The sequence below is a fragment of the Ceratotherium simum genome, chromosome 8, assembly GCF_057802395.1.
Source record: "Ceratotherium simum simum isolate JZ-2026a chromosome 8, ASM5780239v1, whole genome shotgun sequence".
Taxonomy (NCBI): Eukaryota; Metazoa; Chordata; class Mammalia; order Perissodactyla; family Rhinocerotidae; genus Ceratotherium; species Ceratotherium simum.
The window spans coordinates 35,251,892-35,278,874 of NC_141907.1; the positions used below are offsets into that span (position 1 = coordinate 35,251,892).

Below are 26,983 nucleotides of genomic sequence, written 5' to 3' on the forward strand. Positions count from 1 at the left end.
GGTTTCAGGTTGATGACTCTTTGACATAATATGGATTTAGTTACCACTGAAAAATCAAGAATATTTATTCACCTAGTAAAGCCCTCAATAATCTTATTTTCTCTTTTAGATGTTCATAATGTATGCAGAGTTTTAAAAAAGGCATATAAATGTAAAATTTCTGCCCTAGTGAAGATAAAAACCTTCACAGACAGTATTTAATAACTGTATGGTAAAATGAATTATGACAGATTTGGAAATTATGATTATAATTAGATTATACATGTATTATCCCAATACATGTGTTTTTTGCTCAATAACAGAACCTCAAAATGACCTATTTCCATATTAGCAAATATTTTGTCAGTGTTTAGATTATTTAGTATTTTCTAAAAAGTTTGTGATATGCTCCTAAACGAGAAAAAGTATAATAATCAAACATATCAATTTAAGCTTCAGATTACACCATGGACTATTTGACAGAAGTTTCTTTAAAGACAAATAAAGAAATAATACAGGTAAAGCAAAGTTTTACCACTGGAGTAAGTATGGGTAAATACTGGTAACATTTGGTAACCTTTACTTTAATCTGAAATAACATCGTGACTAGGAAGATTAAGAAATATTTTCTTAACAGAGAAAATGTACCAGACACTGCTAAGTGCTTTATTAATCTAGTTAATAGCTTCAAGAAGGTTTAATTAATTATCTAATGTCAAATAGAGGTACAGCCGAGCTACGACAGTAAGAACAAAACAAGAATCAAAACACACCCAAAGGCAGTGAGTGGCGAGTAAAACTGAGATTAAATCAAAGTTAGAATTTTATTCAAATCATCAGGTTTTTAAACATCTGTCTCTATTCTTCAGTCTTTAGTGAACCCACGAATGGGTTTCAGTCTCAGTCCTGAACCACCTCTGCCAGGTGTACCTATTTCCCTGTTTCCACCTGCAGGCCCCAGATTCACCTTTTGAGACTGGCTTCTTTCCAAGCACACATGCATGCCCGCATTCATTCACTCACAAATACACACTGAGCAGGTAGTTCTGGGCAAGACGGTGGATACAACAATGAGTTCCCGCCTTCCTGGAATTTATATTTCAGAACTCATCAGTAGAGACTCCTCTTTGGATTCCTCCCTGTCTTGTTTTCTGATTGTACTCCTTTCATTTTACTGGCATCTGTTTCTCCCAGACCCTAGCTGCTTGGCTGTCATCAAGCCCCAAGTAATTAACCACAGGGCCAGGAATCTAGAGTGGTGGTTTTCAGAATCACCTGAAGGGCTTAACTGCACACAGATCAGCAGGCACTACACCCAGAATTTCTCACTGGGTAGATCTGAGGTGAGGCCTGGAAATGTGCAATGGTTACAACGCTGCTGATTTGAGGACCTAATATGAGAACTGTTTATCTAGAGCAAGGTTGACAAACCTTTTCTGTAAAGGGACAGATGGTAAATATTTTAGGGTTGGAGGGCCATAAATTCTCTGCTGCAAATACTCAGTTCTGTTGTTGTAGCATGAAAACAGCCAAAAGGGAGGAGCTGTGTTCCAAAAACACTTTATTTACAAAGATAGGCAGTGGGCAGATGCGGCCCTTGTGCTGGAGTTTGCAGACCCTTAAGGTAGAATACTTGTGAGCAGCCCATCTCTGCATGGCCTCCATCCTGACTGACTGCTCTGGATATTTCCTTCTCCAACTCCTACCCTTCTTTCTTAGCCTGGCCTTACATCCTCTGGTCCCAGTTCTCTCTCCTCTCCTGGCAATCCCAAACTACAGACAAAGCCGCTTAACTGTAATATAGATTACCATGAGAGATAAACAGTGCTCTCCCCAAATAATCACATTACTGTCTGTTATACACTATCTTAAAAGTAAATATATAATTTTCTGTGAGTACAAAGGATAAACAGAAAAAAGTTATCTTCTTCGTCTAGGTGGCTCAAAAAACCCATCCAACACCAGTTAACACTTGACCTTACATTCTAAAGGAAGAATTAAGAGTTAGCCAAGCAACTGAGAGTGGTGGGGAAGGATGAGGGAAGGAATTCCAAACAGAAGAAATCACATGTGCAAAGACAGAGGTATGCAGAAGCATATTGTGTTTGAGAAGTTGCCATTTGGTCAATATGGAAACAATAAATGAAGCGAGGTGTGGTGGTAATTTAAATAATACTAATTTAATAGGGTCGTTCTGAGGATGTAATTAGGTTGGTCATCTCAAACTTGGAGTATTAAGTTAGGAAAAAGATGAGGTTGGAAAAGCTGGCAGGGAACAACAATTGAAGGGTCTGTGTGTTATGCTGAGGATTCCCAAGGCAAAGGGTACCTGGGGAAGAATTTTAGAAAGGGAAGGACAGGATCAGATTTACGTTTCAGAAAGTTCACTGGTGGCCGACTGGGGTGCATTACAAAGAATGGAGCCAGCGAGACCAGTTAAGATGCTATTGCAATCATCCTCTTCTTTAGCTTTAAAACATGGTAACCCCGGAATACAGATGTGCTAGTGGCTATGGGATTCTCCGAGTCATTCTACAATGCTGGTTCTCAAAGATCGCCAGGCTCCTCTCTCTCCTGCATTCCACTGGGCATCTTTCATTCACTCTTGTGCTTTTTCTTCTCAACATCTCTTAGCACACAACAATGGGGTTTTACTTAAAAGAAGAGAATCGCATACCTCTTTCCTTTCGGTTTAAGCTGGGCTACAGTACCATAAGACTAAGAGCATTCAATCATTGGAATGGCTCATTTGCCTGCTTCTGGAGAAACGCAACTGGTTAATTTTTCCAAGGCCAAGAAGTAAGTTTGAACTTGGGGCTTTTTGAACCACAGAAATCATATTTGAACTCTCACACAGCCAAAGCTTGCCAAATAAGGCCAGAATTCACAGAACCAGCTGAAAAGAATCAGGATCTGAGAGGCAACTGGGTGTAGCCTGCAAAAACAACACATCCATCTTATCTGAGTGAGAAGACAGCAACACCCAGTGTGGAGAGTCTACCACGAAGTGCTCGTAATAAGGATCTATCACTCAGAAAGAAGCAGCACATGATTAGAGATCTAAGAAAATCTTAAGTATATTAAATAAGAAGAGTCTAAAGACGAGTTGATGGAAAATCATAAAAAACATATTTCCACTTTTATTTCTAAGCAGGGTACAATTACATTACACTGAGTACACAGAGGCTACATTTACTAGGTGGACGTCTCCTGAACACACCAATGCCTCCCAACCTCAAGCGCTGATCTAGTGGTTACACAACTACACACTTGGTTACATTTTATTTTTTAAGTCTTCAACATTTTACATACATTCTTGCTTTCTTCTAAATCAAGATGGTGGAATAACATACCAATTATTAAGGGGGGATTTGGAATTAAGACAGAACTGGGATTTGAGTCCCTGTTTTTTTTGTGTCCTTTAGCAAGTAACTTAACCCAGGAATTTCTACATCAGCAAGATAAGGCTAATGATACAGATTTAATAGGGTTGTTCTGAGGATGAAATCAGATCAGTTATTTCAAACTTTTTTCTGAGTAGTATGTTAGGAAAAAACGTTGAGTACTTACCTATGACATAGCTATATATTTTGTTCTGTTAATATTAATAAACTGTGTACATTATAAAATGCAAAAACAGAAATTGTAAAAAAAACGATGAGGTAAAACATAAGTAGAAACAAGTTATAATATTTTCTTGCTCAGTGGATCATCACTCCAATGGATCATCTTGTGTACCCCACTTTAGAGGCCCTTGAACTACATAATCAGGGCATAGAGCAGAGGACTTAGAGTTTAGTAAATGCTCAAAAAGTGGCAGGTCTTATTAGTAGATGAGCTGACAGACTGCAAATGTTCTTAAGCAAACAGTACAACAGGAAACTACTGGAATTTTAAACCACGAAATCACCAGCACATCATGTAAATTTTCATCTAGTACATTTCATTTTTTAGTACAAATGAAAGCGATATTTGCAGCTACTAAGAATAGAAGTGGTAGTTTTATCTGAAAAATCATTCCATTCTAATACAGAAGTTACTGCGAACTTGGCAGTCATAGACATTCAAGAAAAATGCTGTTTTCCATTAAGTTTTATATTTCGTTAGGAATCCTCTAAACCACTTACCACATGTTGCAAAGGGTGCTAAACTGTTGTATTTAGTCACACCGAATGTAATGGTTGATCTATATTATGCCACATCAAGGCAGTCTTTAAAAAATCCCTGAAATGTCAACCATGTTTTGGGGAGGAGTAAAGAAATAATGTAGAAAAAGATCAGTACACCTCACTGTCCCATCTTAGCGCCTAATCTCAGTGCCCAGGGCACCAACTTTGTCTGGAATGATATTTTCCAGTTCATAAGGTTACCGCCTATCTCCCACCACTAAAACGAAGGCAGGGATTTTTCTATCCCTTTCCTCTGCTGTGCCCCTGAGCCCAGAACACAGCCTGCCGTGTGCTGTGACATTTATTGTTGAATCTTTCCAACCATGTGATTCTCACATTCATATATGAAATAACCTGGAAGACATTTTTAAAATGACTGAGTCTAGATTTCTAAAGAATGCATTCTTTAAAATTATTAGCTCTTTTTGTAACATATCCCTAAATTAGAGTGACAACACATTTGATACCAACATCCTCAACATATAGAAAGCATGAACTCTATTAGCAAGAGGCCAGGATTTCATTAAGCAAGACCTACTAAATGAATTTAGCTTCTGAATAAATTATTTAACTGCATCATTCATTTATTCATCAAATATTTATTTGGCGATTAACATAGGCCAGACAGGCAGGCGCTGGAGATAAAAAGAGGAATACGATAAAAACAGTCCCTGCTCTCACGAAGCTACACTCTAGTGGAGGGTGCATATAATCATAAATTACAAAAAGTGTGTAAAAGACAACATTGCTATTCAATTCAAAGGAGAGCTAGATGATGCCAAATTACAGCTTTCTGATTACTCTTATGCTCAGAAATAATCCTCTCTGACCCATAATCCATTAAAAAAAACTTTAATGGATAAAAGTGCTGGATACATTTTCCTTTTCTAAAAACATATTTTGCAATCCATGCCTCATAACAAGAGAAAAAGACGAGTTTTATGACCAGGGAATTACTGCTCCAATCATTGCTCAATTTAGACAGGTATTATATCTGTTTCCTGTAATGCTCAAGATAAATAATTTGCTTTCATAAACATTACAAGTGATTAGTAGGGTAATGTATGCAATGCTGAAGATATATAATTGCACTGTTTGTTTGTTTGTTTTGTTTTGTGAGGAAGATCAGCCCTGAGCTAACATCCATGCTAATCCTCCTCTTTTTGCTGAGAAAGACCAGCTGTGAGCTAACATCTATTGCCAATCCTCCTCGTTTTTTTTTCTCCCAAAGCCCCAGTAGATAGTTGTATGTCATAGTTGCACATCCTTCTAGTTGCTGTATGTGGGACGCCGCCTCAGCATGGCCGGAGAAGTGGTGCATCGGTGCACGCCCGGGATCCGAACCCGGGCCGCCAGTAGCGGAGCGCGTACTTAACCACTAAGCCATGGGGCTGGCCCTATAATTGCATTTTTCTATTGAAGCAAATAAATATTTAAAAATTTCAAAAAACCTTATTTACCATGAAGACACACCTTCGTATTTCAACCAATGGTGTCATTATAAAATCTTCCCAGGTAAGTAAGATCAGAGCCCTCTGTACTATTAATTTTCAAAGGAAGTCAGCAGCATAGCATGAATATGAGCAAAAAAGTAATTTATGTGTCTTAGAAATACGTTAGAATAAATGTAAAGTGGCAGATCAGAGAAGAAGGTGAGAAATTTCAGAGAAACCACGGCTAATGAAGCATAAAGCTTCATTATTATTCTGTCACTTATTTGCAATTTTTCCTGACTAAATACAAATAAATGAATTCCTAATTTTAAAAATAATCTAATTTTTAAAAATATAAACCAACACTGTAAGTGGTTTCATAATCTAAAATTACAAGTCCAAATACATTGTCTTTCAAAGGAATGAGGTTAAAGAAGGTAAAACAGGTCGTCTGTCGTCTGAAAGAATGAGAGAACTGTAAATTCTCTCCAGTGGTGATGAGGAGAGATGACGAGGCACTACTGTCCACAAAACCCCAAGTGATGGTACAACTCTCCTTCTCATACTGGGTCAAGGCACCTCAAGTGTCTGATACGATTCAAATAATCCCTTTTGCATTTTAACTATGTGAACCTTCTTATTCCTGAACAATTTTGCCTTCCTAGTAATAAATGTCACCTCTTGGCCTATATTTAGCAACAGAAAAAAGATGTTTCGGTAACATCGTGAAAAAACTCATAGCATGAGAATTTTCTTTTTTTTTACATTCTGAAAAGTTTACCATCTGAATGCAAGTGTTGGAGCCAAAAACGCACAACCTCGTAGCAGAGATGATGATGATATTTTATAGATGGATGTAAAAGTCCGACATCCTCTCATCTAACAATGACTGGCAATAGGGCTAACAAGATCTGGAGGACTTTTTCAAACCTCCTCTGTCCTGTCTCCTTTATTGTGCCCTGGAGGGTGATGGGAATGTATCCTAGTGCTCAGCTGTGCTGGGGTAGGAAAGTAACAAAGCATGCACCAGGGGACAAATGTCATCCTCTTCTTGGGTGCTCTTGGCCTATTTGGATATTTTTACAGCTTATGCTAGGAGTTATAGCCACCAAAGGAAGAAGGCTTAACTAAATTTCAAAACCTGAATTACCTATTTGAACAAACATTGGAGGGAAAAGATAGAGAGCAGGGTGTAAAAGTACAACCTTAATCAGATTATAAAACTTTCACTTATTTTGTAACATATTAAAACTATTCTTGCTTTCAGGAAAAGCTCTGCAAATCTTTCAAATTTTGAATGTCTTTAATGTAACGTTAATGTGTCAATGGCATCTCCATCATTAACTCAAATATTTCAGAAACATCCTTGTACGACCACAATCATGTTCTGATCTTTTGTTGAAAAGTGAAGGAAGATGTTTACAGTAACTTTGAGAAGCACATTTTCTAAAAATTTCATGCACAGATGGACTATTATATGGTTTTCAAACTGTGCTCAGTGGAGCCCCAGCGTCATGCTCATGGACCACAGTGAGGGCAAGGTGGAGGCTGAGGGGAGAGCCAATCTGCAGCTTCTCTCCCCTGCCCACCCCCCAAGCTTTAACCAGAGTAGTTTTACTTTTATCTGTTACATATATTATGATTCAGGCAATATTTTGTTTGGAAAACTGGGTTCTCCTCTTAAAAAAAAAAAAGAGATTTGAAAACCACTCTCAGTTTAAAATTCATTATCTTTAATGCTAAGTTCAATATTATGGTCTACATAAAAAAACAGATTCTAATCACATAAAAAATAAATTACCTAATCAACGTGTCTCATTTAAAATAGCCAAGTCAGAAGCCAAAAGCGAGGAACGCTATGACCACGAGAGCTAAACTGAAAGCCAGTGTAGCATCTCAGCAGAATCTGTGCTCTGACGTGTTGAAACTTGCCTCACCAGAGTGGTTTTAACGGCGGCAGTCATCCACAACTCCTACGGAACACTAACCCCAGCTGATTTGAACAAAGAATGGAAGCTCAGACCACAGAGAAGTGATATCATTCTGACTGTGGATATATTAAAAACCCTATAGAGACCCCACAGTGTCACTCTAAAAAACAGGCCTCTACTCTCCTTTAACTGGTAAAATAATCCTTTGTGGCTTATTTCAAAAGTTACCAACTCTCTGAGATCTCCCTTTGGACCAAGTTTGTGAGTCACTCCTGTGAGTTCCTTCAGATTTCTGTAAGGAATTTGTTCAGACCATGACACTCGGAGGGCCACGGCCAAGTCTTCCTTATTTGCTTGTTCATTCCCAATAACTAGCATCTATTAACCACTTAATGAAAGCTAATTAAGTGAATAATTAAATGAAACTATGGTTTCAGGGGTAGGGATGGATATAGAAAACTAGTCCTAACTTGGAACAGACTGGCTGAACAAGGGAACCAATCTCTTCACCTTTCTGGGTCTTAGATTTTTCAGTAAAACTCAGAGAGACCATAGCTTATCACTAAGTAAAGAAGAATTAGCTAGAAATTCCATTTTCCATTTATTTTAGGTAAGAGGCAGTCATAAGGAAGGCTTCTGTATTTGTAAACTAAAAATATACACATACATATTACGCATTTCTCCAGGTAATGTAAATTTCACTGTGACTCATGATCGCCATCTGCTGGAAAAAGGTTGACATCTATTTCATTTAAAAGATGGAAGTCATAAGGCTTTTAATAACAGACAAACATACACAAAAACATACATACAACAATTGTTAACCCTATAAAATCTAATCTATAAACTCTAGGACATTCAGAGTAAAAATGTTAGGCACATTAAACACTCAACTCCAGAATTTTCTATAGTATGTATGCTTCATGTAGAAACAAAATTTAATGTTTAGAATCCATTTTCCAATATTTTGTCACTTATTATACATTAATTCTATCTCATTACCATGAGAGAAAGGGCTACATTATATTCAGGCTGTGTAGAAAAGGAGACAGGAGAAAAAGAATCATTTCGAAACAGGGTAATTTTTTTTTACTTCTCAAACGAGTAAGAAAAACGAAAGATTAAAAATCAATGCCATTAGTGCTTTAAGACAACGTGTACCTTTAGTTGGAGAGACTGAAAGAGATTATGGGCACAGTCTCATAAATAAAATATTATCTCATCATATACTACCCCAAAGACATAATCATATACAAGTATGTTAGGAAAAAAAGAGAGAAATTCAATAAGCTGATTGATAACAAGCCCCCTGTTGGGTGCGCACATCTAAAATTGGGGGCGGGGTTATCAGGTTGGAAGGTACCATACATGCTATCACAAGTCTTCTAAGAAATCAGCAGGATACAAGAATAAGTTCAATTATAAGGGAGGTCTGAGAAACAAACCAGCTCCTAAAGTGATCCCCGTCTGTTGAGGAGACAGAAGAACAGTAGCTAGAGTCACATATGGCACCTGTATAACAGGGAAAACCACCTGCGGCTGGGGCATGAGATTCCCCAGGATTAAATGGAGGGGAGGGCACGTCGGGAGAGGAAGGGTTTTGGAAAAGTCCAGGGAGGCATCGGTGGTGCTGGCTACCTTTCAAGACAGGAAGTACATAGTTTGAGAGAGAGGAAGGAGGAAAAAAATGCTGGCCTTTACTCACCCGAAGGCAAGATCAAGTGAACCGTGGCTAACAGGAAGCTTGATTCTATGCAGTACAAACATGAGTCTAGTTGAAGGAATTATGTAATTAGGAAGTTAGCTAACGGAAAGTTAAAGGTTAGAATGAAGACGCTTGAGCGGGCTAAGAGCATGAACTCTGGAGCCAGAGTGAGAATTCTGGCTAGCCCTCTTATGAGCTGTGTAATCTCAGCCAAATTACTTAACCTGTTGCCTTGATTTCTTCGTCTGTAAAACTGGGATAATTAACAGTACCGACCTCAAAGGGATGCTGTGAAGATGAAACAGGTTAATAGATTCAGGTGCTACAAACAGCAATCTGGCACACAGTAAGTACTACGTAAAAATGTTTGCTATTTTTAATTAACAAAGCAAGATTTCTTACTATTTACACAGCATCAATCATAGTGTATCCATCACTTTTTGGCTGAACAGCCTTGGTTTCTTTATCAGTAAAACGAGGATATTCACAGTCGTGACAGAAATGATGGATGTATATAAGTGAACAATGAGTGGCCGGCTATAAGCACTGGATTGTTTACTTATATATTCTTTATTATTAGTTACAGAGTCACACAAGTTGTATATTCATTATATTATTTTGTACTACATATTACACACCTTTATTAACTATTTGTACACATGCACATGTATGTAACTTGTGTGAGTGTGCATGTTTGTGGGTGTGGAGGGGGGCACACACATCTGAGATGCAGAAGCAATGGAATACACTGGCAAGGAGATTGCTAGACTAGCCTAACTTTGATCCAAAATTGTAAAAAGAGTGAAGATCTATGCAAAGTAATTTCAGAGACTTTTCAGCAAAAACTTTAACTTTGGTACTAAGATTTGTCAATGTTTAGACCAGAGGAGATTCAACAGTAAGTGGTGTGTCAAGATATTTTGATTTTTATTTCATTGGTTCCTTGAGTCAAGACTGAGGTTTTCTGGAAACTAAATCTTCCATAGGAGCAGAAGAGTCTTCCACGTACCTTTTCAATTAACTCATAACTCTCTTCGAGTTTCAGCAGCCTGTTCTGCACAGATGTCGACGCGCGCTGATAGACTGCTCGCCACTCCTGAAAGTCACTCTCTGAAATCTCAGCCACGGCAAAACATAAAGTTCTTAACCCTGAAAAAAGGTGGCATACACCCCCAACACCAAATAAGATTTAATTCAGAAGTCTGACATTTTCATTTTTATTTAACAAAGTCTCATTTTGAAAATACTGATTTGAGTCCAACATGTTGAAGTCTGATTCAAGTATGACAAAACCTTAGTGTAAAACGTATATTAATGTCCATCAATCTTTAAAATTGGCACCCTGCTTCTAATTCCCATCTCTCAATCCATTCTCCATGCCTAGAGTGGCTTTTTTAAAATCCTAATCTTACCAGGTTATTCCTTTGCTTGAAATCTTTCAATTGCTCCCCAGGACAAAGTCCAAACTCCAAAGTCTGGCTCATTCACCACACATCAGTTGTCTTCAATCTCATTCTCTGCCATTCACTTCCTACATACCAGGCTCTTTGCACATGCTGGTCACTTTTTCTCCATTCCGCCCTCTTCAACTCCCTCTGCTGTCTGCCTTGCATCTCCTTTAAGACTCAGTTCTTAAAATCATCTCTTTGCATCATCCCCCTCTCACTCAGACCCCATAGGCAGAAATCCCCAAATACTCCTATGGCGTGAATGACAATGTTTCATATTGTTTTTCCTGAGGTTCTCCTACATTAACTTAAAGCTCCTGGAGGGCAGGGACTTGGAGTTCTTCATATCTGTAACTCCAGTACTGAGCACAGTGGCTGGCTCGTAACAGTGGCTTCATAGATGCTTACGATGGAAGAAAGAAAGGAACCCCAACGGGGCCTATTGGGAGAGCCATCTTCCTTTTACTGGGATATATGGTTGTATTTATTACTGCTCTTCACCCCTGTAAATTTGTAGTATAAAGAGTCTAAAAAACTTGAGGGATAGAGACAAAGAAAGAATACCCATCAAAAACACCCTGGGAAAACAATCAAAGCTGATGTTTGAGGTGACCTACTCTCAGTGCTCGGCGCCTGTCAATTTTGTAACTCACTTGGAGGCTACTCTCAGCAGAAAAATAATTGATGGGTTAGAACAAGAAGAGGTAAAAGCATTTGTCAGCCACAACAAGTGCCATTAACTAGGTTCCTGAGAAGACAATGCCCTCATTCAAAGTTGTTTAACTCGCAGAACAACTAGGTGCCAGTGATCTCAAGCCAAATAAAATATGGCCAGGGAACATGTCAGAAACAAGAAGAACACAGACTCTATCTTTCAAGAAAGAAGCAGGGTTGTCCATTGCCCAGTCACTGAGAGTGGAACTTAAATCGGTGGAACCGTATTAGGATATGTTTTTTTCTCTTGGAAACTTGGCTGGAAACTTACTCTGGGGTAGCCATGGAGTACAAGTGTGTTCAGCCTAGGGCCAGCAAGAATGGGGCGGGGGTGGAGGCCAAGCCAGTTCGAATCTGTCTAGGAGCTGGAATATCTTTAACATCACAACCAGAGAGGAGAAAGATGTTCCCTTAATCCTCCTCAAAAACAAGAACCCACACTGTTTGCTGGGTAGGTTGTATCTCCCAAGCCTGTGCACCTTAAGGAATCTGAACTCTATGAACCTGTATCTCCAGGCTCTTCCATTTTTGGAGGAGAACTGGGACAAGGTTCTTTATGTCCTTGCTTTTCAAAGCCTAGTGCTCTTTAAAACATTCTTATCTTTTCGCAGCTTGGATTAAGAGGAAAAAGCATTTGATCCGAGGTCAGACCTGGTGACACTGGCAACAGTTCCAGCTGAAGCCGACAAGAAGGAGAACTTGAGTGGGAGATTCAGATACAGCTCTGGCCACCTCTGTTAAGCTCAGATACAAGACTCTACAGATTCTTGTAATAACTGACCCTAAGGTATTAGGGTCTCACGTCCTTTTAGCTGCTCTAGATCATCTCCCTAGACCATGCACTGTTTTGTCGTACAGATCATGGATTTCAGTAGCACAGACAGACAGACAGAACCGAGCTTGCCCAGCATGGGTTCTCAGGCCTCCCTCACAGCCTGGCACGTGGTAGGGGCTTAATAAAAAGTCTTCAGTTGAAACTGAATTGAATATTTTAATAGTTACATAGGTGTCTTTATTCTCCTCTTGCACAGTCAGATGAGAATACCCAGTTCTTTGACTCGTTTCTTTTCCTTCTGATTGAGATACAAAGCCAAGTATTTAAACTATAAATCAACATCCACTCTAAAAAGTGAACGGATTTATAGACCCCATACCCCCTAAAATGTGGGGACAAAGTCTCTCAAAATTTTAATAAGTACAGTTTTAGGAAAGCAAAATAAAAATACTGGGTGGGAACAGCATATAGCATAATCTAAACTATCCGACAATAATTATCTTACTTTAGGAATCTCTAAGTCAAATAATAACGATGATCCCGCAAAACACCAGTAGCAAATCATTTCTTTTTATTTTAATCATGCTTTCTTGCCATATTACACTCACCTTCTGTAGCAAACTGCTCTAAATGTTTTAGGGTAATTTCTTTGTATTTTGAAGTCTCTGCCAGTCGATCATAAATTACAGTGTCCTAGAAAACAAACAGAAGGTATAATACACTTAAACTAAGCATTCGGAGTTGAATAAGTTGATGTTGGCAACATGATTAGCCCCAAATCAGTATAAAAACAAGCCATCACTTTTAGCATCAGTTTTACAGCACAAAATATTTTTCCCTGATAACACTGTTTCCCTTATGACACTAAGAAATAAAGTTCTAGTTTTATGTTTTTATCTTTTTCCTTTGCGAATAAATCTGTAGTTACTCCAACATCCAAACTCTCACATTTTATCAGTACTTCCCTTACCTCCCACGTGCTGTCAGATCTCCACCCCGGCCCAGAAGGTTTTGTGGAACACCGCAGTGTGCATGGGTGCTACAAGGAAGAACGGTCCAGCACTCAAAAAGTCTGGGAAATGTTGCAACAAACGAAGCTCATAAACTTGACCTGCTGCAACTTCTTAGAGCCTTTAAAACGCTAATGTGCACGGTGAGTCTCTAAGGGGGCAATATGGTAGGTGCCCCAAACTTATTCACCGTCAAACCTTTTAGGGATTATCACATCTTTATGGGACTGACGCTCACAAAAGAACAAACTTTGAGAAACACAGAACTAAATTCACTGAGCAGGCTGGTGGGTACAGTGGGAAGAACCTTGGACAAATGTAGCACTGCCTTATAGCTGAACATTTCTGAGTGTGTCACTTTAGCTTTAAGACTCAATTTACTTAGTCTGTAAAATTCAATTACTGGATTATCTTTCAAGTCCTTTTCAGCTTTAACTTTATGCACCACTTACATTTCTCTAGTTTTTGCCCCTTTATAAACTGCCTATTTTTCTTTTAGTTATTCTTTGGCTTGGGTTTAACGTTTTAAGAAGTTTAGTATTTGGCCTTCGTGGTTTTATTAGACCAGGAAAAAATAAATCATTTACCTGCAATTACTTTCTCAGTGGTATTACCCATTTTGGGTTTCTAGTCTCAGGGCTGAGATTTGGAAGCAAACTAATGGAGTATGATTTAGAACCCTTGAGAGAAACAGAACTTAGTGACCTCAGAACAGATGGAATATTCCAGGCCCCAATTATGAATTTCTTTTCATTTTTCAGTGGCGGAACGGGAAGGGGGGCAAAGCAAAAGGAAATGATAATTTCCCCTCATGGCTCCTTTCTGAGAATGAAAGGTATAACTTACGAACTCTATTTTTTCCAGAGGCTAACGAAATTCTCAGTGAAATTAAAATAGGCCTTTTTAAAACTAAGAAAATCTTCTAAAAAATTAAAATCATGAAAACAAAAGGGATAAGTAATAAGTCTAAAGAGATTAAATTCTGCAACGTAGCCAAGCATTCTACTGAAAGAAACTGATGCTCAGAATAGGAGAATTTTCTACCTTTTTATAGTATTGAGGAAAGTAGGGTACAGAATGTGGCCTTTTGTATGCACCGTATAGTATGTTTTTAAATGATCACAACTGGCCATGCTTACATGTGAAAAATACATACATACAGACACCTTTTCACCCAAAGTAACACTCATTTATTCAGAGGGCTACATCAAGTATTTGGTACATTGTTAGGAACCAAAAAAAGTTTCTTCATAGGAACTAAAGCTTGTGTGTCTCCTAGGATCAGACTTGGAACCTACTGAGACTACATTTACAGAAAATCCTAACTAGACTTACTTACCTGGTGCCCTAACCCTTGGCAAGGTAAAAGTGGAAAATCTTGGTGAGGGACTGCTCTGGAGTGGCATGGCACAGTCAGATTACAGTTATTTATGTAAAGAGCTTAGGGCTTCATGATGAATAATTCATCTTAGGTGAATTTTCATTTAAAAAGTTGTTTACCTATTCATCTTTTTTTTTTTGCTGAGGAAGACTCACCCTGAGCTAACATCCACTGCCAATCTTCCTCCTCTTTTTCTATGTGAGCCACTGCCACAGCACAGCCACTGACAGACGAGTGGTGTAGGTCCGCGCCCAGGAACCAAACCTGGGCCGCTGAGGGGGAGCACACCAAACTTAACCACTAGGCCACTGGGGCTGGCCCTACCTATTCATCTTTTAGACTGAAGTTCCAATGCTGCTCTGTCCTCATCTACAGTGGCTTATACCTGGCATTGTTCAAAAAATAATGTGTTAAATGAATAAAACACTTGAGGTAGTCCTCAATCATTCTGAAATTTCACTTGTATGGAAGACCACATTAGACAATACTGCCAAAGAAAGAAAGACTGTACCACGAAATGCAAGAGTCAACAATAAGAAGGTAGCAAGTAGAAAAAAAAGAGGTCTTACATAATTACTTCTTTAAGCATTGCGATTTAACTGAAGTTATCTAGATAACCTTGCTATGAATTAGCCAACTACCATCAAGGAATCTGATCTTGCTGTCAGGGTAAACCACACGGTGAGACTGACCTGCCAGGTCAAGCGTGGGTCCCTGTGAACTGGAATGTTTGCTAAAGACGTTAGCGACATCTATACTGAAACACAGACAAATGTTTTCTGTGTTTGTGTGTGCCATTCCGATTTATCTGTACTTTGCCTCTGACATGGTGGTGAACTGCTAAAATTAACTAATTTCAGATGAGGCCTTTTTTTGCATATGGCACAAAATTTTATTTAGGGAGCCCTTAACTTGAAATTTTCAGTTACTTTAAGGTCCCTAAAGCATTAAGTGTATTAGTCAAATTTCTAATTTCGCCTCTGGTATACAAGTATTGGAATGGGATTTTTATTTTCTTAAACAAATTAAATTTTTACTTCTGTAAATATAACTTTTCCTAAACTGGGTACTATTGCAGACATAAATTGTGTATTGTATACTTTTTCCCTTTAAAAATTAACAAAGCAAGACAACCTCATTGCAGAAAATCTAGAAAAAAGCAAGAAAATAAGTCATCCATAAATACACACACAGTCACCATCTCTGTACTTTATTTTAGAACTCTTCAGTACTATCTTCCAATTCACCAACCCCACCCCTACCCCTTCAATTCTGTCTAATCTAGAGTTTATTCCATTTACTGATGTTTTTCCTTAAATTTAATTATGATTTCTAATCTATCTTACCCATATCCCCATACTCCCCCTTCCCCCAATTTCTTTGTGATAAAAAATAATTGTAATTTCTTTATCACGTTGAACACTAAACATCCTCTGTCAGACTGTTCTACACAAATGATGTCATCTGGAGTGAACTCATACTCCAGCTGTTTATGTGCTTGTTCTCTCTTCGGCTTGAGATTTCCTCATGTGTCTCTAAGTTTTACACTTGCTCTCTTCCTGTTTGCATGCATCAGAATCTAGAGGTTTTCTATACTCCCAGCAGAGGCTGGCATGAGCTTTCCTTAGCATCTTCTCATGATAGGAAGCTCACCACTGTCTTAGGCTTCAAAGAGGGGAGGCTGGCTCCCACCTGCATGTTACAGAAAGCACTATTTGCCCTCTTTGCCCCACAGAAACCAAACTCCAGCCACCGCTCCTTGATTCTAAACCCAGGGCCTGGGACTTCCACCCCACTCAGCTTGAGACTTCAGTACAATGTACCACTTTGATCTTCTACTCCTATTTTGGTTTTCAAAGATGTTTACCTTGTTTTTGAGCCTGGTTTTATCTTTCTGTTTTCTCTTTATCCTATATCCATCACTGCCATGATTTTAGAATAGAAGAGAGACATCAAAGTATGAACAGACTAGGCTGCCTTGACTGAAAAGTATTACTGATGACTTTTTAACTGACTTTTACTACTCAAGTATTCTGTTGCACTTGTCACTGTTGATTATTCACTCTGCCAAGGAATCAACAGACTCCTCAGACTCTTCTCCAAATTTCAATCTCCCTTCTTGGATCCTCTAATTTTCATCATTAGCCTCCCTCTCTTTTTATGTAAGATTTCCTTCATATGAGATCTGATCAACCCTTTGTTTTTAGTTAGTTAGGAGTTAATTCCTAAATCTGTATCAGCACCCCAGATTTCTTCCTCCATGAAATCAAGGTATCTCTGCCTTAGGGCCCAGATGTAGCTCCCAACCCTCTATTTGGTAATATATCACTTAGTCTACTCAGCCGAGTAGAAATCTGATAATAATCCTTGATCATATCTTTTCCCTCATCACCCACATGTAATCAAATACTAAGCCCTAAATCTCTGTCCTCTCAATTCTCTCTGCAATTGTCTTGGTTCCAATCCTTATCAACTCTTGCCTGGACTATAGTCAATAACCTCAACTGGCAATTCTGTATGCATCTCCTTTCTGCCTTAAATCATCTTTCTAAACGGCATCAGAATGATCCAGAAAAAAAGTACAAGTTCTTGAGCATGAAAAAAACCCATGACCTAACTCATGCCCACCTTTCCAGCCTTGCAGTCTGCTATTCTGCCAAACTACATTAGTTCTCAAATGTACCTTGCTGTTTTACATATTTATGCCTTTTTAGTATTTAGCCACATTTCACAGCCAATTTGGGAGTGGGGGGAAACAATGCAACAAGTTAACATATGCAAACCATCTCTGTGATTATTCAAAAGGAAGTCCAATGTTTTTATTTTGTATTCAATGGTTTAACTCCCCAAAGTTTCTAGGTAGAAGATTATTCAAAACTAAGAAAGGAAGGATGTGAGTTGGGTGTAAGTAAATTGGACACATATCAACCACTTAAAGGGGGAGGTCTTAAAGGCTCTCTTTATTCCCTATCACTGAATGTTACCTGTGGGATGTGGAAGATCTTTACAATATATGTTAATATTGTAATCTAATCTTCTTTTTATATATATTTCCCTGACTAGTCTTAAGCTCCTGACAAGTCTTGGGTCTTATCTTCCTTTCTCCAAAATCCAATTCAAAGTCTGGCAGATAAAATGCACATAATGAATAAAAGTTAGATGTTTGAATCAACAACCAAATGAATTCCAAAACTAAACTCATGAGACATCACAAAATAATTCTATCAAAATGCTTTAAAACTAAGGCATTCAAAAATTACATTTTAATGCTTTAAAACCAAGAAATTGAAAAACATTCTCAGCAGCAATTAAGTAGTAAGCTTGGGCTTCTTAATAAGTTCTGTTTCCAAGTTCCACGTGATAGAGCAAGGTTGTTGATTATATTTAAAATCGGAAAGTTCTATGTGGTAAGTTACCTGACTAGTCCAAGTAGACTAGGTACCTGGAAAGGATAATTCAGAAGGAGAATACTAATTTTAAGAATAAAAAAAGGCCTTGTTCAGTTGATTTCTTATTTCTCCATGAGTGTAAACATATTTTAACTAGGAAAACTCAGAATGATATATTACTATTTCTGTCAATATACCACAACTAAGCAATAGTTAGAAATTCTTTTATAATTAAAACAATGCAAGACAAATAGTAATTACCACATGAAGACATTATAGCAGTAATTGTGATCCAATTTTTTCTTTCCATTTCTATGGTCTTTAAAACATTAGATTCAAACTGGTGTGGATCACTAAATTGTATTTCTAATACAATTTAAATATATTTTCTGTATTTAATTGTCTTCTAACATATTTATATCATATAAACCTCAAATATTATGTATCAAAAGTCAAATTATATAAATAACCTAGATCAAACCTTTTCAAAGCACCAAATTTCCCAGAAGGAACTCCAGATTTTACCAGAAGAGGCTGAACACTATTACTATAAAACACCAACCAAAGTGGATGTCAGCAACTTTGTGCTAAACATCTGTGTTACATTTCCATAGCAGAATGCTTAACATATACATTATAAACCTTCATAAATCAACACCGTAAAGGACAAAAATAAAAACTTACAGCTCCTTTGCAGTAAAGTCGTAACTTCCCGGATGGAGTGCGAACAATCACCGACATTCTTTTTCTATCGCTGAAAGAAAAGAGATTTTCCATAATGTGTCATCATACTGAGAATATGCATATATACGTTTGTCATGCCTCACATATTTTAATACTCATAGTGAAAAAATAAATTTGACCAAATTATGAACCCTATCCTTCCACATATACAAACCATCCCCTGGGTGTACAGCTGGGTACCTTTGAAAGTTACACCATGTTTTTCAAAGCACTAGGGTACCATCTGCTGCCCTAGAGGAATAATTTACAAAATGGCTCCCTAGAAACCTGCAGGAGTTAGTAACCACCAGGGTAGAGGAGAGTTCAGGTTCAATGTTTTCAGATTTAAAAAATGTTTAAACTGGTATCTTTTAAGATGAATTGTATGTCATAGTTTTTATTAAAAACAGAAATGATAATCAATTTTAAGTGCATGCTTAATCACACATAAAAGCAAATACTGGCACTTTAAAACTGACTTAAGCATTCACGACTATTGTTTTTCAATAATTACTGGCAAACCACTGGCATCACATAAAAAACCTAATATATATTACAAAGCTAAGCTAATGAGCACAAACATTTTAACATTGTGTTGGCAATGTAAACAGTTTAATAAAAACTGTTAGTCAAACATACATCTTTGAACACGTTAGCAAAGAGACAGGCAGTAACACTGAACAGAAGCAGCTGGCAGAGCACTGCAGAGCACAGGCTGCATTCGGAACCAAGTGTGTATAAGCATTCTCTCCAGAAAGGAGGGGCAAAAAAGGACTTCTCAAGTCTCTGTATCTATTTGTTTTATCTTATAATGTTCGGCTGCTAACACACTGAGAAGAGTCCAGTATAAGGTAGCAGTAAGATATGGTATCATAGCATATAGTCAGGAGTTTCTTTCAGAGGTATCTAGAAATTCTTAGTCCTCTCTTTCTCCATGTATAATATCCCCATCATACTAGAACCTCTGATCTTCATCCCGTGCTTTAGGAATGCATTAATTGCCCCCCGTCCCTTTGTAATGACATCTGTATTGACTCATGCCTCTCTTAATCCAGCTTTGAGGACATGATCCCAAATTTACTACCTTCCTTGCTCTTCTCTTCTCCTGGCAAAACTCCCAAATCCTGGGTGAATGGGAGCCCTTTCTGTGGTACATCGCAGTAAGTGGACATTGCTGGAGAAAAGTCACCCAGCCACACAGATCAGTAAATACATTACACCAGTGTCAACTGGGGGCTCCTTACTGCCCTGCAACCCATTACATTTTTCTAACAAGCTTGCTCTCTCACTCTCTGCAGGACTATGAACACCTTCTCCATTCTCCAATGTGCCCTGTCACTCCAGACCCTTTGAATTTTTGCAATTCACCTTGACAGAAGCCTCAGGCAAGACATCTCTATTCTTTCTCCCATCATAACCTACACATTTATCCACTATGCACCATCCTCTCTGTCTCCTTTCTTCATACGATGCAGGAAACATCTCTATCAGAGACCTTCCTATCACACGTGCTGCGAAACTTGTCCCCACTTTCTTAGCCACCTCACTCCTCAAGTCATGCTGCTCTCCCCTGAATCTGCATCTTCTGTTTCTAGAATAGATCCTTCTTATCAGTATTTAAACATGTTCTAATTTCTCTCCTATGAAACTCATGCCAAACAACCTTCCTCCCATCGAGCCACATCCCCTTTTAACCCTTCCTCTTTCCCCTCACAGCTCACCTTCTCAAGACAATCACTGTGCACACCGTCTCTACTTACCTCCCCTTCACCCCCCAGTCACTCCCATCTCGCTTCTCTCCTCACCATTTCACTGAATGGCTAAATCCAATCAACACTTTTCAATCCTCCTCCTACCCAACCTTGCAGCACCTCGGACACAGATGACGACTCTCTCCTCGAAATCATCCTCTTCTCTTGGCTCTGTGCTATTATTCTCTCTCTATCCTCTACTTCTCTAACCACAAAGCAGTCTCTTTTGCTGATTCCTCTTTTTCTAACCAATCCTTAACAGTTGGACTTACTCATAGCTCAATTCTTAGCCTTTCTTGTTTCCCGCACTCTATATTTTATCTCCAGGAGATCCAACTCATTTTCATGGCTTTAAATACCACTTACAGGCCAATGACTACCAAATCTACATTTCAGCCATAGGCTACTCTTTTATGTTCCAGGCCCTTATATCCAACTGCCTATCTCTGACACCTTTATTTGTATACCTGTAGGGCCTGGGCCTTGTTTGCTCAGCAAGAGCCCACAAGCCTATTGCAACCATGTGTGCTTCTGGCTTCCTTCTGGGCAGGACACCCAACTGCTGGGATTTGTAACAATCAGAGCTGACCAGCCCAGATCTTACCTCACCTCACTCAAAGAACATCACGTCTTAAAGGGACACAGAGCCCCTCCACGTGAACTATGGTTCCTGGGAACGCTGGTCGTCCCATGGACAGCCCCTTGGCAAGAATATAGCCTTTGTGTCCCCTGCCTACATAAGCAGCCCCCTCCCTGGCCGTGGTTGCACGTTTCCGTCCAGCCAGCTGCCACTGGACCTCCCTCTAAGTAACTCCCAATAAACCTATATACCTCGTTCACCGTCTCCAGGTCTTTTCTTTGGTCTCTCTGCAACCTATCCTGCACGGCACACCCAAGTGCGTGTGCGGCCAGACAATACCTCACAGGCATCTAAAACTGAATAATTAAAACATCTCATTCTCTGCATCTATTCCTATATCTGCCATCTGTGTAAACGGCACCTCTATCCACCCAGCTGTTCATGGCAGGGACTCTGACCCCTTCCTCTTTCTTCCTTCTACATCTAATCCAGCCCTAAGTCCCCCTGACATTCCTCCAAAAGGTATCTGGATTCTATCAACTTCACTTTATTTTCACTACCATCATCCTAGTCTAAACCACTTATGTCTTTCACAAAGACTACTTTAATAACACCATATTCACTTTTCTCACTTTCATCCTCAAGCCTACCCACATCAGAGCATCCTGAAAGAGCTTAAAGTCCTAATCTCGCTTTATTTTTCTTCATGGCATTATCACTGAGCATAGTGCTTCTAAGTGTGTGTTAATAAATAAACATATCCAAATGTTAATTGATATACTATTTATAATATAGTATAGATATAATACAAGTAGGCTTCAGAATAACAGTCACTTTGACATGATAAAAAAGATGGAGGATACACTTTGGGAATAGTCTCTTACAGTTAATCCACTAACTTCTTCTTATGCATTTTCTCTTGAGCCTTTCAGTGCATACAAGTAAAGAAAACAGTGTTTAAATAATAAATTTGACAGACTCCATTACTTTTGATATTAACCACTGGCATGTGGTTACTCTCAACCAAGACAGCCACCAAAGCTGGCACAGAAAAGGAAATGCCTTTTCTAGTCAACATACGGGCTTGCCTTATGCAGGAGAAAGTTCAAGAAAAAAGATGGACACTTATTTCCTTGAACATCAGCGTTACTTCCTGGCTGTGGCCTTGAAGACATTTTTAAGTGTCCTGTGAATGGTGATGCAATCTTTAAAGACCCTCCTGTCTGTAGCTAAGGCCTATCCGTCCCAAGAATGTAGGTGAGTTGGGAAACTACATAGTCATAGGGGAAATAAAAAGGCAAAAACTCATAGAGATGTCACTGATTATAACAGAAGGCCTTTATTATTTGACTTTAAGAAATAAAGTAAGTAGGATAATCTCTTTGCTTTCTGTTCTTTCCTACTAGATGGTAACTGGTTTCGTATCTAACAAGGAGATAGATATGGCTTCCAAAATCTCCAAGACAATTAGATACAATGAGCACACAATTAGAATGGTGGGTTTCTGACTCTGATTCATCTAACTCCACATAAATCTTGGTCCCTCTAAGGATGACAATGTTTTCAGATCACTAGCCACAAGACTCCTGGTCCTACACCCCATAGCTGTGATGCAGACAGTGGTATTCACAAATATTTTTACACTGCCTCTAGGAGTCATGCCTTGCAACACTCTGAAGAAAGCTAGTTATGATTTATCAATAGCTATGACAATTAAAAACTGTACTGAAGATTTTAATACTTTAAATAAATTTAGTTAAATAAAAATAAAGCATACTTCCTAGTTATTTAAAAGGGAAAAAATAAAAATAAATAGCAATTTATCTCACACATACGAATCACAGAGCAGATGTTTTACCTGGTGAACTCCAGGACATTGAGCAATTCATACCTTTCTTCTTGCCCCAGCTATGAAGAAAAGGAAAACATGATTACCCAAAGTTGAAAGTATCTTTGGCCTCTTGGAAATAAACCTTAATCTTGAAGTTTTAACGTAAAAATGTCAACACAAACAAACTGTTCTTTCTGAAATAGATCATCTTTAATTGAACTTACTAACTTTCAGGTTAAGATGAAAGATTGAACATACACATTTTCTTCCCATCCTTCCCGAAGTCCTGCTAAAACTACATACAGTAAACACTTAAAAAGAAAGAAAGAAACTCGCAATAGCAGGAAAATAAGAGGGATAATAGCATCAAAAATTTGAAAGCTAGAAAACAGATCAGTGAGTGGTATCTTAGCAGATACAAGAAGGTCAAATGCTACAGGAGCCATGCGAAAAGCTGAGAACCAACCCAATTTGTACCACATAATCCTTAAAAGGCTTAAGGAAGTGAAATATCAGATAGCTATAGAATTGTGAGGTAAAGGAGAGCCCTAAAATGGGGAGGATTGGGTAAAACCTCCTTGAAAAGCAGCTCTCAGCACTGGCCCTTCCTGCATACTGGCAGAAGAGCAGAGGTTTTGCTCTATAAAGGGGAAAATAGAGGATTTTTCATCTAGAAGTTGACTGGCATAGTTGAAGATATGCCTTGGCATCATATTCATACTAAATGCTTGGTCCCAATATTCCAATCCACTCAGCTTCCTACATTCTGGCAGCCAGACCTTTCTTGGCAGAAATTGGAAGATTACTCTCTGGGGAATCCAACAAGCCCAAGAGAAGCCCTAAAGGTACAGACCCCTCCCCTTCCCAAACTAATCCCACCAGACTACCCTACAGGGAAGTTCAGCGTTGACAAATACCCTCTTATGCTCAGAACTGCCACACCAGCTTTCGGGTCCCTCACTCTTAACCAGGAGTATACCAAAGACTGACAGACATCCAAGGACAGCCACTAACACGGAACACAGATACCCAAAACAAACAGGTAAAAGCAATTTGGAGGAAAGAGAATTCAAAAACAAAACCACGTTGGCCCATGGAGTTTCAGGTTCGGTTTCCCAATGGGCAAGAGGGGCAGGTGGGCAGGTCCTGGATGCCTCTTCTCTCAGTTTCAACACCAGATTGAAGCAGTTTGTCATATGCTTCACATGGGGTATTTTCTGTTCTATCATTGGAACTAGATTACTGTGGCTTCCTCATGGCACAAAACGTTTTGCACTTTTTGAAATACTGCTGCGTTAGCCAGTATATGCTTTTTAATGGGATCCATGAACAAAATGTTTGAAACAATAAGATTGCTTGTAATAGTTCTCAGGTTTTTGTGATGAATATTTACACCGTGTGCTGCTCTTTGGTGGTGTAGGAGGAGACTGGGCTTATTATTTTGGATATTGCACTTCTTGTCAAAGACCTGGTATAATCTAGCATACATCTCACCTGCAAGGGATGCAGTAATTAAATGCTGTTCTTTTCTCCTAAGTGGAAAATAAGAAACTTTGGAAAAGAACATTTGAAAGTTGATATTTAATTCTTGGTCAAGTATGTTTTTCCTAAAACAATAATCACTGCAAAAAGCAATTGCAGTGATAGTTTAAGACCATTTTATATTCTGGTAAAAACGATAGCTTAACTAAACTGTTAAAATCTTGTAAATTTTTTTTTCAATGAAAACTTCAAAAAACTATCATTTCTCTCAGAGAAGTAACATAAGTATGACATTCATGAAACAAGAACAGGATACTATTAAAAAAGAAATATTGAAGGAAAAAAAAAGCTTCTAGAAACCAAAAACATGATAGTAAAAATGAAAAAAAAAAAATCAACAGAAGGCTAAGAAGATAAAGCTGAGGAAAACTTTCAAAAAGGAACAAAAAAGGCAAGGACATGAAAAGCAGGAGAGACAAGTTAAAAGATTAGTTCAAGAATTCTGAAAAGAGAGAGCAGAGCAAAAAGAAGGAAGAAAAATGGAATCATTCCAGAAAATTTTCCAGAACTGAAGGATATCAAATTCCAAATGGAAAAGGGTCCACCCAGCGCTCAGTAAAATGGGTTAAAATATTCCCACTAAGGCACACTGTCATGAAATATCAGAACTCTTGGGAGAAAGAAGCTCCTACAACCTTCCAGAGAGAGGGTGTAGGGGGCGAGTCACAAAAGATGTGGAATCACAATGGCTTTTAACTTCTCCATTAGCTGTATCAGAAGCCAGAAGATAGTGGAGCAATCCAAATTCTTAAGGAAAATGACTTCCACCCTGGAATTCTACATTCAGCCCGACTATCAGTTATGTGTAATGGTAGGATAAAAGAAGTTTAGACTTCAAAACACTAAAAAATAAATAAATAACTTCCCATGCATCTTTTCTCAAGAAGCCACTAAGAACGTGTTCCACAAAAACAAGAGTAAACCAAGAACAAGACAGACATGGGATTTAGGAAATAAAAGATCTAACACAGGATAGAGGTCAAGAAAGTCCCCAGGAAGACAGTAAAGCAATTCCAGGATGACAACTGTGAATGAGACTGTGAACCGTCAACAGTGCATCCTAGCGCCCCGGGAGTGAGGAGCTGGGTTTATTGAGGGCCTCTGCCCCTGTCACAGCTTTTTAACCTGATGAAACTGATAGAAAATGTGTTCCATCAAAGCAAGGGAGTTCACTAAGAAAGAAGAGTTAAGACATAAGCAACAGTTTAAAACAGGGGAAAATTGAAAGGAATTCTAAGTGCTATAGAAGCAGGCCTTAGAACAAAACTCGCCCAGACCAAGAAGAATGGCGGACTGCAAGAAGGATGTCTCAAGGAAAGAACTGCCAATTGACAGATTATCTGATGTGATCGTACGATACAAGTGTACTAAGAGGGTATAGGAACAATTAGCAATAGGTAGAAAGAAAATTAAGCAATTGAAAAAAGATAAGGGATTTATCTTTAGGAAATAAAGGAAAAAATTATTTCTAGGAAATAATTTTATATCAGGAACCATAAATTAAAAAAAGAAAATAGTTACCGAATACAACAATGTTCAGCTATGAATACTGGTACAGGCGTAATAATATAAACACTAAATAATGATTTTTTAATGAGATACAATTTATATACAATAAAGTACCTAGACCTTAAATGTACAGTTCAATGAAAATTGTATAGTTTGGCCAAGGTATACTTGGTGTAATCCCCACCCCAATCTAGACATAGAATATTCCCATAAATTCCTTTGTGCCATTTTCCAATCAATCTCCTTCCTGACCCCGAGGCAACCACTGTTCTGAACTCTATCAGCACAAATCACTTTTGTCTGATCTTGAGCTGCATATAAACGAAATTAAAGAGTGTGCACTCCTTTGTTTCTGGCTTTTTTTGCTTAACATAATATTTTTGTGATTTATCCATGCTGTTGCTGAATCAGTAATTCCTTATTATTGTTTAGCTATTCCATTGTATGAGCATATCACAATTTGTCCATATGTCCATATCACTATTAATGGACATTTGGTTTGTTTCCAGTTTTTGGCTACTATGAACATTCCATTAGACATCTTTTTGTGGACATAAGCTTTCATTTCCCCTGGGTAGCTACAAGTATAATTGCTGGGTCAGTTGTTTGTTTACCTGTATTGGAAAACTTGACAAAGTTTTCCAAAGGGATTGTACCATTTTACACATCCGCCAGGAATATACGGGCGCTCCACTTGCCTTACATTCTCATTAAAATTTGGTGCTGGCAATGTTTTCCACTTTAGCCTTTTTGGTGGGTATGTAGCATCTCCTTGTGATTTTAATTTGCATTTCCTTGATGACTAATGATGTTTCTTCACGTGCTCATTGGCCATTCATATATCTTCTTTTGTGAAATGTTTGCTCAAGTCTTTTGCCCATTTTAAAAACTGGGTCTGAATACTTGTTTAACCAAAAATTGTACATAATTATATAATATTGGGAAGGGATGGTGTGTCAAGAGAGACAAATCCTCAACTACCATAATAGATTACAAAGTCAGTAGATATGTCTAAAATTGAAGAATCAAAACATATATCATTAATCACATATTTTTAGAAAATATGAGATGTATAAATGCCTGAGGAAACAGCTAAAAGAACTGAAAGTGGTT

The 26,983-nt window shown here is 38.3% G+C and overlaps 1 protein-coding gene across 3 annotated transcripts in view; it reads right to left on the minus strand.

The window, feature by feature from the left end:
- ATP8A1 (ATPase phospholipid transporting 8A1) overlaps positions 1–26,983 on the minus strand; it is a 219,198-nt gene that overhangs the window by 95,959 nt on the left and 96,256 nt on the right. For all 3 annotated transcript variants that reach the window (XM_087434255.1, XM_004419020.3, XM_087434256.1), the window contains 4 exons: positions 22,847–22,896; positions 18,619–18,688; positions 12,763–12,847; positions 10,227–10,366 (listed from right to left, as the gene is read on the minus strand). In XM_087434255.1, coding sequence (XP_087290381.1) covers positions 10,227–10,366; positions 12,763–12,847; positions 18,619–18,688; positions 22,847–22,896 — 345 coding nt within the window. The remainder of the gene's footprint in view (positions 1–10,226; positions 10,367–12,762; positions 12,848–18,618; positions 18,689–22,846; positions 22,897–26,983) is intronic.